The following is a 12316-nucleotide window of genomic DNA, read 5'->3' as shown; positions in this document are numbered from 1 at the left end:
CGCTGTGCCAGCGGCGCCGCTCCCGGAGCCCTCCGTCCCTCGGTCTCTGTCGCGGTCAGACTCCGGTAGAGGCCTCCTGCGGCCCAGCTCACGGACGCGCAGCTCGGCTTTCTCAACGCCCGTCAGCCCGGGCGCTGTCCCAGCGGGGCCAGTGCGGGCCGGTCGGGCCTCTGCCTGCTCGGCTCGCTCGCTCCTGCAGCAGAGGCCCGGCCCCCGTGCGCGGCCCCGTGCTGGGCTCCGTCCTCAGCCCAGCGGGCGGGAGTCCGCAGGCAGACGCGGCCGACCGGCAGCCAGGGTGCGGTCGGCACCTCGGGGCTGCGGACGCTGATAAGGCCCCACCGACGGGGCGGCTGCCTGGAGCCCGGGGCCTGGCCCGCGGAGGCTGGAAGAAGGAGCACCAGTCACCTTCTCGACCAGGCCACCGGCCCGTGACCTGGAGGCTGGCCTGTCCTCCCCGTTGTCTCCTCTGAGCCCCAAAGGCCCGGGAGACAGACCGGCAGAGCTTCCTGCTTCCTTAATACCCGTGGAAAGCTGAGGCCCGGGGCTGGGCGGTGGAGCAGGGAGGAACCCAGGCCTCCCTCCCAGCAGGGCCCTGGCTGTGGCCACGGGAGGATGGGGACCATCTCTGGGGAGAGTGACGGCCTCCACACTTCTGTCTCACTCACATCTGCCACTGGTAACCCGCAACACGGCCTGGCCACAGGGCTGTCAGGGGGGCTTGCTGGAGGGAAGGAGGGAGGCGCCCAAGACCATGGAGCATGTTCAGTGGAGACAGAAGGTACAGAAAAGACCAAATCGTCCCCGAGACGTCCAGCACAGCCTAGGAATGCAGTCTAACTATGTACGGGGTCCGATAGGGTGAGATTTATCAGGACCGTCGCTTCAAAAGTTCCATGAATGTCTAATCGCTGTGTTGTACACCTGAAACGAAAAACTATGTCCACTGTAATCGGGAAACATTTTCATTTTTTAAGGCCAAATCAAACTTCTAAAGGTGAAAAATATAATGTCGGAACTGAAAAACACACTGGCTGAACAGCGGGTTAGACACAGCAAAAGAAAGTGAAGTAGGAGACATGGACAAGAAACTGAGCCCTAACCGGTGTGGCTCAATGGATAGAGCCTCGGCCTGCGGACTGAAGGATCCCGGGTTCGATTCCGATCAGGGGCATGTTCCTTGGTTGCGGGCACGTCCCCAGAAAGGGGTGTACAGGAGGCAGCTGATCGATGTTTCTAACTCTCTATTCCCTCTCCCTTTCTCTCTGTAAAAAATCAGTAAGATACATTAAAAAAAAAAAAAACTAAGTGAAACATGGAGAGAAGAGTCTAGAAAAGAAGGAACAGAGCTCCAGTCAGCAGTAGCACAACTTCAAGAGGCCGAATATGTGTGTAATCAGAGCCCCTGACCAGGGAGGTGGAGTTGGGAGGAGGACAGATATACTGTTTGAAGATATAATGTCTGAAGGTGTTTTATTTTCAAGTTTGATGAAAACCACAAATCCAAGTAACTGGTTTGCTACTGGGCTCTGGTACAAATGGAATGTTCCTATGGGCCATCGAAAGTGACTGAGGCCAGAACTGCCATCGCTGGGTTCCGTCAGACCACCGCCACATCACGTCGGTAGGTAGATCCAGGAAGTGGTAGATCCAGGACTGTGTTCAGGCAGGTGCGGAGGTAGGTGGTCCAGTCCCATGTCACCTGCCACCATCGCACCAGTATCTGTCGATACCTGTGGTCTCGGGGATTCCCCGTGACGGTGACTCCATCGGGCAGTGTTTTCCGGGCGGAGGGATGGGCCTGCCAGCACCGAGGCAGAGCTGGATACAGAGGAGTCGCCCTCGAGGGGATCACACTGCTGGGTCACAGCCAGAGACAGAGGCGGTGGCCCTCCCCTCGCTGGTCCTCTAGACACAGATTTGATTCAAATGCCAGCTGTGCCCCATACTCCTGTGTGGCCTTGTGTCCTCTGGGTCTCCCCTCCATAGACCAGGCTCAGTGAGCACTGAGCAAGAAGCCCAGGCCCCAGGCCTTTTCCTCCCTGGGGCCCTGTCAAAGCCACCCACCCATTCCCGGTAAGGTACCGGAAGCCCTTCTTGGACCAGCAGGGGGCGCCCACACAATGTGACCCAGAGGGAGGGGGAGACTAAGGGCTACTAAAGACTTGCTTTGTGAGGTCTCTTCTGGTTCTAAAAACATCTTTTTATAATAAAAAGTCTCTAATAACAGAAGATGTAGAGGTTCACTGCACTCTCTCACCAACTGCAGGAAAGGTAAAACCAGGTCAGCCCTGGGCTTGGAGAAGCTTCCCAGCCCAGGAATGCACCCCATCTCTGAGCACACCGGGATCTGGGCACCCCGCAGTAACTGTCAGAGGCCATGAGGGGTGGTGGGGAGCTAGCCAGAGCGTAGGGTCTGGGCTGAGAGGTGGAAGGAGATCAGGTAGCAAAGTTGGAACTTGAATCCAGACCTTGGCCTCAGTTTCTCACCTGTAAAATGGAACTAACAGCAGCTGCTTCTCCAAGCAAACTATGTCAAGGGCCCAGCTCAGCGCCTCGAGCACAGGAAGTGCTCACTAGGTGGTACAGAACATTCAAGGCAGGTTTCAGCAGGGAGTGGGGCCCGTCTGCCTGGCTTCATGCTGGAGGACCATGCCTGGGATCCCATCTGCCACCCCCAACGCACACACTCTTGCAACTGAGGCCCTGAGCCCAGGAATAGTTCACAAAGAGGCAGACCCAGGGCCTGGGAGGAGCGAGGCCAGGCCAGACTCTGGGCTGGGCCTTAGGCAACCACAGGCCTCATCTGTCCTGGCAGCTAGAAGTTCCTATCACGTGGCTCTGGGCCCCAGAACCTCAAAATCTTCCAGCTCAGGGTCTTCAAATGCTTCACCCACTGAGCTGTCTCCGAAGTGGCTGCATGTTGGCTAAAAGCTATAGTGACCTGGGTCCTGCCTCACATCACCAGCGTGGAGGACCCCGGGCACCGGCTAGAAGCTGTTCTCTGACCCAAGTCCCCATTTTAAAGTTTTACACATGCCGGGACGGTGTGGCTCAGTGGTTGAACATCAGCCCCTGAACCAGGAAGTCATGGTTCGATTCCCGGTTAGGGCATATGCCCAGTTTGTGGGCTTGATCCCCAGTGAGGAGTGTGCAGGAGGCAGCTGATCAGTGTTTCATCAATGTTTCTATCTCTCTCTCCCACTCCCTTCCTCTCTCTAAATTAATCAATAAAAACATATTTTTAAAAAATTTTACAGGAAGGGAAGTTGCAGCCACAGTGGAGAAGGATGTGCCTCACTGGGTTCCCCAAACAAGTGCAGGGCAGAGGGCAGAGGGCGGAGAGCTGTGACTGCAGGCACAGGATTGGTTTTCCAGAGCCGCTGCAGGACATGGGAAGCTCCCTGTCCCAGTGCCCCAGACTCGATGGTAACTGCACCGAGCCTCACCCCAGGAGGCCTTAGAGGAAACATCTGCAGACAGCGGGGACACTTGGTTCCTGGAAGCAGATGGCCACTGTCGCCCCTGCACCCCCCAGCACCGTAGGGGCGTGGCCTCCCGCATCAGCTGACCAGCTTCATCTCTTCCCCTTCTCCAGCTGACCACCCCACCCCAGAACACGTCCAGGTGCGGGGAGGAGTCCAAAGGGCCTCCTCCAGGGGACAGTGGGCACAGTGCTGTTCGGGGTCTGGGCTTTACACAGCGAATGCCTTTCCCCAACTTAGAGTGCAGCGAGGATTAGATGATCCTGGGGTCCCTGCCAGCCCTGACCCCCAGCTGAGGCTGCTTCCCACACAAATAGATCCCGCCTGGCTGACCTGCCAGGGAGTCGCCGGCTGGAAATCCATGGCAGGAAGCGAGGGATGGATCGGGGCTGGCCCATCCCCGTGTGGCCTGGAGGACTCAGCCATCCGGGTGCCACCATCCCCACCTACCCTTGGCCAACTCAGGGCCCTCTCTTCCTGCCCCTCTGTCTGTAGTGGTCACTTCCCCCTACAGGTCTTCCTGGAGCCCCAGCAGAGCCTGGCACGCGGAGGGTGGGCGGAGCCGGACTGCTGCACTCGCGTCCCATCCATTACTGGCTGCGAACCCCAGCAGGTCATTTAGCACCTGCGCCAGGAGGTGGGGAGACCCCCTGGATGTCGGTGTGGGTCCTCAGTAGGGCCGGCCACCCCTCCTAGCCAGTGAAGCCCGGCCACCGCAGCAAAGGTCACCTGTGCTTTATTGTGCAGCAAAGGCCCCTGCGGGAGCCAAGTCTTAGCGTTCCTGGGGGTCCTGGGGCCAGCCCCTGCCCCCACCCAAATGCCCAAGCCCTGCCCAGCCCCCTGCCCCGTGCAGGGTGGGTGCGCTGGGGGGACCGGAATTCCTGTCCGTGAAGCGCAGGCAGGGCTTCGTCCAGGGACCCCGGGCTCCTGGGAAGTGCGCGGGGTGGGATCCGAGAGCCTCCAGCCCTCTAGTCCGCCTGCTGGGTGGGGCCTGGCCTGGCCGATTCCACAAGATGTCTGTTGGGAAGCCTCCTTCCAGAGCTCCTCCTCCCAGGCAGGCCAGCCTCATGGGCATGAGGAGGTGGCCCCTGGTCACCTCTGCCGGCAGCTCTGGCGCAGGCGTCACCTGGGCCCCGCGTAGCCGTAGGGGTGCTGCAGCAGCAGGCTCTGGTGGCTGGGCAGCGGGTGGGTGTGGTAGTGCTCCACCAGGCTGCCCACGCTCACAAACACGACCTCGGCCTCCAGGTAGAATTTAGAGTCCTGGGGGCAGGAGAGCGAGGTCAGGGGGGCTGGGCCAGCTCTCCACCCCTGCAAAATGGGGCGGCCAGCCCTAAGGACAGGCCTGCTCCTGCTGCCTGTTCCCTCCCCTGTTCCCTCCTCTCCGTGCAAAACGGGGCGGCCAGCCCTAAGGACAGGCCTGCTCCCGCTGCCTGTTCCCTCCCCTCTGGGGCGGCCAGCCCTGCTCCCACTGCCCGTTCCCTCCCCTCCGTGCCTTGCCTGCCTCCCAGTTCCCGCCTCCCTCCCCCGCTTCACCAGGGGATCAGGCCAGGCTGTAGATAAGCTGGGTCAGGAGCTGGTCACCCTACCCCCTCTAGCTCACTGAGGACACAGCTAGGCCAGGGAAGGGGGAGGCTGAGGGAGTGGGGGAGGGATGGTGCCCGCAGGTGCCAGCCTCAGCCTGCCCCCTGCCTACACTCTAGGGCAGGGGTGGGGACCTGGTTTCTGCCAAGGGCCATGTGGATATTTATAACATCATTCGAGGGCAATACAAAACTATCAGCTTAAACATCAGCCTGCTCTACTTGGTCAGACAGGTAACTCGCACCTCATCATCCGGTTCAGCAGGGCCTTATAAGGCCCGCTGGCCAGCGGATGCTGCCCATCCCTGCTCTTTGGGGAGACTGTCCGGCCCCCAGCCACACCCCTTCCCGCTCAGGGCCCTCAGCCAGCCCGCTTACCTTCTCAAAGATGCGGTAGTTCCTCACTTTGTTGGAGGTTTCATCCCACACGACCAAAACCTTGAGGAGAAAAGCAGCAGGCAGGGTGAGGGCAGCTCTGACCGGGAGAGCCGGGCCTCGGGGACCCAGGGGTGAGCGGCATCAAGGCTGAGTGCCCTGGCCCTCGGGGACGACGTGGGGAGGGGCGCCCTGCCCTCAGATGGCCTCCGATGAGACTCGAGGGTGCCTGGTCCACCAGGACCGTCTCTGATACACATGGGGAAACTGAGGCTCAGTGAGGGACACAAGTCGCCCCTGGAGGGGCAGAGGCCCAGCTGGCAGACGACCTGCCGTTGGCCCTGCCCCAAGCAGCCTCCCCTTCAGAGTGCAGGAACCCCCATGGGAGGCCAGGGCCCCAGCCCCCCTTCCCCCAATCTGCAGATGGTATCTCCTTCCTGAGAATAAATGGGGCGGGGGCTGCCAGGCAGAGACCCCAAGGATGGCACTGGGTGGAGGGGCAGAGGCTCATGGGAACGCGGCCTGTCGCCTGGTGTGCCCGCCGCAGCCTACGTGGGGAGGGCCAGCAGACCCAGCACGACGCAGCCAGCCCCAGGGCGTGGGCTTTGGCAGGCTGGCCGCCAGGCTCCTCCGTGGCACCTACCTTCCCGGACTTGGTGGAGGAGTTGCGGATGCAGTAGAGTCCGTCCTGGGGCTCTCCCCGCGGGCTCGTGGCTTTGAACAGCCTGAAAATTAAGTCAGCAGGTGACCCATCTTCAGACGGCTCCCTGGGGACCCTCCAGCCCCAGGCCCATGTGGCTTTGTCCTCTCGCTCTCCTGCAGCTCAGGCACCATGAGCAGTGGGTGCAGGGAGCAGTGGGTGCTGATGACAGTGGGTGCCAGGAGCAGTGGGTGAAGGGAGTAATGGGTGCTGAGAGCAGTGGGTGCAGGGAGCAGTGGGTGCAGGGAGTAATGGGTGCTGAGAGCAGTGGGTGCTGAGAGCAGTGGGTGAAGGGAGTAATGGGTGCTGAGAGCAGTGGGTGCTGAGAGCAGTGGGTGAAGGGAGCAGTGGGTGCAGGGAGCAGTGGGTGAAGGGAGCGGTGGGTGAAGGGAGTAATGGGTGCTGAGAGCAGTGGGTGAAGGGAGCAGTGGGTGCAGGGAGCAGTGGGTGCAGGGAGCAGAGGGTGCAGGGAGCAGTGGGTGAAGGGAGCAGTGGGTGCCGAGAGCAGTGGGTGCTGAGAGCAGTGGGTGCCGGGAGGGCCAGCCCAGGGTGATGGCAGAACTGAGCTAATGGCACCTGCTGCTTCGCCAGGTTTCCAGCGACACTCGCCAAGCACTTGTGCCAGCCATGACCGGCACCGCGGTGAGGAGGGGACAGAAAGACGGGGACCCTCGTGTCTATACAAACAAGGCCCGGAGAGAAGGGCTCCCACTCACCTCTCCACCTCGTAGGACTCGGTGGTGTTGATGAAGACTGAGCTGGGCAGGGGCACCTGGAGGGAGGGCAGCGTGGTCAGCTGCATGGTCTGTATGCGCCCGTGGCCAGCGACCCCCACCCCCACCGGCTGCCAGCCTGTGCCGAGATCCTAGGCTCTGCACCAGGTTCTGTCCCCTCAGCGCCAGGTCTGGGGGCTCCTGGCTGAGCCGGCCATGGGGGACTCCGCCCGCAGCCCTCCTGCAGCGCCCCCCTCGCTGCGCCGCTTGCCTTTTCATAGTCTTCATCCGAGTCCTTCCCAGAGTCCTTCCCACCCGGGTCGTCCTGCGAGGCGTCAGCCTGCGAGGGTAGGCGGGGCTTTTCGAAGGAGAAGCTCCTGAAACTCTGCCCGTCGGGGGGTGACCGCCTGGAAGGGGAGCAAGGTCACATCCATCACACAGGGCGGCCCCCCAGCTCCCCTCCACACCAGCCTGCGCCAGCTCGGCCTGGGCACACGGGGTCTGGCTGCCACAGCCTGTGGCTGCCACAGCCTGTGGCGAAGGCCCACGGCCACAGCGTCTGCGAGGCAGTGTGACGGCTCTGAGGCAGCAGGAATCGCGGGACCTGGAAGCCCCAGGGGGGGTCAGGCTGCCGGTGACACTGCCGGGCTGCTGGGGCCTGAGCTCGGACGCTGTGGAGCCGCCAGGGCGGATGGGTGGCGGGTGTGAAGGGCTGAGCCACGTGTGGCCCGGCGGCTCGGGGAGAATTAAGGAGCCCGCGCAGGACCAGCTGCTGGATCGTGGGTGAGACTGTGCCACGAGTCGACCCTGGTCCCAGGCCCAGGTCCCAGGCTCCGCAGTGACAGTCTGCACCACTGTGGCCCCTCATGAAACAAGTGAGGCGGCAAGGGGTCCCCCCAGGCCCCTCCCACAGGAGCAGGCCTAACAAGAGCCCTGGGGCCCTGGCCGGGTGGCTCATTGGTTGGAACATCATCCCGGACACCAACAGGTCTCGGGTTCGATTCCCGGTGGGTACCGGAGGCAACGATCGATGTTTCTCTCTCTCAATCTCCTTCTCCCTTCCTCTCTCTCTTAAATCATTAAAAATAATAATAATAAAAATAAACACCGCCTCAGATAAGGATAAAAAAGAGAGTCCTGGGGGGAAGGGTGCCGTGGCCGAGGGTGCTGGGGGCCCGGTTTAGCGCACCCACTCGAGGCGCACCCTGTGGCCCCCAGGGCTTCACTGCTGTGGGTCCCGGCATCTCTGACCACAGGCTGCTGACACTGGGAGTGGGGGCACCGGGGCTCCTGGCACTGCCCAGCAATAAAGCAGAAAGCATTTCGAGCAGGCCTGGGGGAGTCACCGCCACGCTCCACATTCCGGCAAGTTCCCACTCCGGGAGGGTGGCGAGGCAGCTCCCATGGCTCCAGAGCCAGGGGCACCCCCAGGGCCCAGGCAGGGTCCCAAAGGCTCACAGCCCGAGCTCTGTCCCCCAGGCCTCTCCCAGGGCAGGCGGCCACCCTGCCAGCCCCTCCCGACCCCAAAGGCCCTGGCCAGGCACAGCAGGGGCTCAGAAAGCCTGTGCCCACGGCCCCCTCACCCACGGTGCCCGAGGCAGCCTTGAGCCCCAGGCCCACCACGCTGGGCTGACGTGCCCACGTCAAGGTGGGACATGCTCGGACCCGGGTCAGGTGCAGAGGCTGCTGGGCCGAGGCAGAGCCTTCCTCCCCCGGGCAGGGCCGACCCCCCAGCGTGGGGAGGGGGCTGGGTGCAGGGAGAGCTGGCAGCACTCACTGGAGGTGAGGCAGGGGCGGCTTCTCCGGCCTGGGCAGGACCGTGGACCGCGCTGGGGGCTCGGGCACGGGCAGCTTCAGGGCAGGAGGCCTGGGTGCCACAGGGGGCACGAAGAGTCCAGGCCGGGCCGTCTCCCTCAGGGGCTCCTCCTCCACTGCCATCAGGAACTTGGGCTTGTTGGCTGGCACGGGTGGGGGCTCGGGCGTGGGCGGCCCGCGGGGCGACAGGTGGAAGGACTTGAGTTTATCGCAGCTCCTGGAGGTGGCCGCAGCCACACCGGCAGAGCTGGCTCCGGGGCTGGGGACGCGGGGCTCCGGGCTGGGGCTCTCAGGGAAGCACGGGGGTCGGCGGAGGGTGGGCAAGCTGGGCAGGTTGCCCACCGGGGGGTCACTCATCCTCCGGGAGGCAGCCGGCACCCTGGGGCCAGGCTCGGGCCACCTCGGGCCCAGCAGGTCCCTCTTGAAGTCCTCCGGAGCCGCGCCCACCTCAGGGAGGCCGCGCTTCGGGGGCGGGGGTGGCAGCAGAGGGCCCGGGCCCCTGGAGGTGAAGGAGTGGGCCCGGGGCATGTCGGAGAAGGCGGGCTTCCTGGGCACGGGCACGGGAGGCGGGGGGTAGGCTGGCGGGTGCGTCAGGGCATCTGCGGAGCAAAGAGACCCAGTGGGTGAGCAAGTCTCACTGGTGAGGCGGGACCAGCCCCCCCTGCTGGTACCAGGTGCCGGGTCAAGTGCGTGTGCCGCCCTGGAGAGGCCCGCTGAGCACTTCCCAGGCAGCCTTCCCCTGGGGTCTGACCCAGCCCACGCCCTGGTCACCGCCCCTTCCCCCGCGTGCGGCAGCCTGAGCAGGCTCCCTGAGACCCAGAGGTCACACCAGGAGCCATGGGGTGCCAGCGGCCAAGGGGGAGAGGAGGCAAGGAGGACGCGGGGGAGCTGGCCTCGCTGCGGCGGGATTCCCACCAGGGAGGGGGCGGGGCGGCTCGGAGGAAGACGAGGGCAGTGTAAGGTGCCCTGGGACACGGAGGCGACACTGACGAGCTGTGGGGCACAGAGTCCAGCTGGAGGTGTCGACAGCCCAGCGAGGACATCGGCTGTGGCCCAGGTGGGACGGGAGGAGTGCACCAGGCCCGAGCCCTGGAGGCCCTCGGACGGGGGGACGGTACTGGGGCTGCCGGCAGGTGGGAGGGGCCTGGGAGGGCCTGTGTGGCCTTGAGCTCCATGGAGTGCTGCCAGCCACAGGACGTGGACAGCCTGGCTCCCACCCCAAGTGGGCCCTCCCCTGAGCGGCAGGAGCGGCAGCCAGAGCACGCGCCTCCTCTGCTCTGTTCCCTCTGACACGCCGGCCATTGTGGAGAGACCGAGGCCCAGGGTGGGGCTGGCAGCCCCAGCCCCTGTCCTCTGCCCAAAGCACCCCCAGCCCACCTCTGGCCACCTACCCTCGGGCTTCCCGGGCTCGGGGGAGTCGGGCTCCAAGTACGAGTCGTCCTCGTCGTCCTGCTCGTAGTCTGTGGGCAGATGGGGGTCAGAGCAGGGCGGCCCAGGCGGGCTGCACCCGGGGCGGAGGGGCGAGGCTCAGAGCGCTGCAGTCAGGGAGGCCTGGGCAGGGCTGAGGGCAGGATGCGCGGGCTGGGGAGCCACAGGGACAGAGCGGGCAGCGGCCAGGTCTGGGTGTGGAGCAGGACGGGGGAGCACGCCGAGACGCCCTCACCTTCGTTGTCCGTGGGGTATGGAGAGAGGCTGATGTCCACAGGCCGCTCAATGGCACCGTAGAAACTGTCTGTGTCCGAGCTGGAGTCACTGGGGTCGGGGGGAGGAAGGGGGGCAGTGAGCACAGGGCAGCGTTCCCTGCACTCACAGACAGACACACCGCAAACATGTGGACACACAGACACGACAAACACAGGCACGTGCACACACCACACACTGATGTGGGCATATGCACAGATAAACACAGGACACAGACACAGGTGAACACAAATGAGGACAGACAGGCACGCAGACACACAGACACGCTCCATCGAGGCACAAGGACCAGCACGGAGACGAGGCTGTGCTGCCTCCCCCGCCCCGTGGTTTCTGCCACAAGTGTGGCCCCGAGTGGCCAGATGCTGCCCCGCCTCAGGGCCCCGTCCCCCCTGCTCCTGCCCTGGAAGCTGTCGTCTCTAGGCCGGCCTACCGCAGGGCACCAAGCCTACCGCAGGGCACCGGGCCTACCGCAGGGCACCGGGCCTACCGCAGGGCACCGGGCCTACCGCAGGGCACCTACCGCAGGGCACCGGGCCTACCGCAGGGCACCGGGCCTACCGCAGGGCACCTACCGCAGGGCACCGGGCCTACCGCAGGGCACCTACCGCAGGGCACCTACCGCAGGGCACCGGGCCTACCGCAGGGCACCGGGCCTATTGCAGGGCACCTACCGCAGGGCACCGGGCCTACCGCAGGGCACCTACCGCAGGGCACCTACCGCAGGGCACCAGGCGTACCGCAGGGCACCTACCGCAGGGCACCGGGCCTATTGCAGGGCACCGGGCCTATTTGCAGGGCACCTACCGCAGGGCACCGGGCCTACTGCAGGGCGGCAGGGCACATACACAGTCGACACGAGCCTACCAGCTAGGGCTCAGGGCACCGGGCCTATCGCAGGGCAAGGCTCCGAGACCTTACCGCAGGGCTCCGGGCCTTCGCAGGGCACCGGGCCTACCGCAGGGCACCTACCGCAGGGCACCTACCGCAGGGCACCTACCGCAGGGCACCGGGCCTACCGCAGGACCCTGGCTGGAGCTGAGGGCTGGAGCTCCAGGGCAGGCAGGGACCTGCAAGGTGGCCCTGGGGGTGCCGGGCCTCCTCTGGGTCCCCGTGGCCTCATCTATGAAAGGACGGAGGGGTCTGTTCTGCCCAAGAGCTCCTGCTGCTGGGCCGCCTCGGTGAGGTCGCCGAGACCCAGATGGACTGAGCGGTGTCCCAGGGACTCACTCCGGAGGCGGCCGGGGCGGACACGGAGGGGCAGCGCCCAAAGCTCTGGCTGCTGCCAATGCCGGGCCTCCAGTGGGCAGCTGAGAGCATGTGACCCCCAAGGAGGAACTACCAACAGGGCACACACACATGCGCACATACTCAGGTGCACGCGTACACAGGATGACAGACGTGGGGGCGGGGAGTGGGCACGGGGTGGAGCCGGGCCCACCTGGCGTCCAGCGGCAGGTCCTTCTTCTCGTGGAGGTGTCCGATCTCCCTGCGCAGCAAGGCCATCCAGCTCTGTGGGGCAGCGGGGCCCAGTGGGCATGTGCTGCCCAGGGCACGGCCCTCCTCCCTCAGGCCCTGCTGTGCCCACCAAGGTCGGGGAGGCCCCTCAGCCCATGCAGGGCTCCTCCTGAGGGCAGGTCCCGGGCATGTGGTGCTGGTCGCTGGGTGTGAGGACGGGCACTAAGGCCGGCCCCTGCCGCTGCCCCCGGCTAATCCCGCCCCCAGGCCCGGCACCTTGCCGCTGCCCACGGCTAATCCCGCCCCAGGCCCGGCCCCTGCCGCTGCCCACGGCTAATCCCGCCCCCAGGCCCGGCCCCTGCCGCTGCCCACGGCTAATCCCGCCCCAGGCCCGGCCCCTGCCGCTGCCCCCGGCTAATCCCGCCCCAGGCCCGGCCCCTGCCGCTGCCCCCGGCTAATCCCGCCCCAGGCCCGGCACCTTGCGCTCGTCCTCAG

At 64.8% G+C, this 12316-nt stretch overlaps 1 protein-coding gene across 1 annotated transcript in view; it reads right to left on the bottom strand.

The window, feature by feature from the left end:
* Positions 1–4201: 4201 nt before the first annotated feature.
* The window catches only part of SH3BP2 (SH3 domain binding protein 2), an 11842-nt gene continuing 3727 nt past the window's right edge, over positions 4202–12316 (bottom strand). The window contains exons 2-9 of the mRNA XM_023745422.1: positions 10329–10417; positions 10057–10125; positions 8628–9264; positions 7122–7257; positions 6854–6909; positions 6081–6162; positions 5441–5500; positions 4202–4742 (exon numbers count right to left, since the gene is read on the bottom strand). Coding sequence (XP_023601190.1) covers positions 4605–4742; positions 5441–5500; positions 6081–6162; positions 6854–6909; positions 7122–7257; positions 8628–9264; positions 10057–10125; positions 10329–10417 — 1267 coding nt within the window. The 3' untranslated portion in view covers positions 4202–4604. The remainder of the gene's footprint in view (positions 4743–5440; positions 5501–6080; positions 6163–6853; positions 6910–7121; positions 7258–8627; positions 9265–10056; positions 10126–10328; positions 10418–12316) is intronic.

The sequence above is a fragment of the Myotis lucifugus genome, unplaced genomic scaffold (genome assembly GCF_000147115.1).
Source record: "Myotis lucifugus unplaced genomic scaffold, Myoluc2.0 scaffold_540, whole genome shotgun sequence".
NCBI classification, from domain to species: domain Eukaryota; kingdom Metazoa; phylum Chordata; class Mammalia; order Chiroptera; family Vespertilionidae; genus Myotis; species Myotis lucifugus.
Note: the sequence above shows the minus strand (reverse complement) of the source record. Positions and strands in the feature narration are given on the sequence as shown.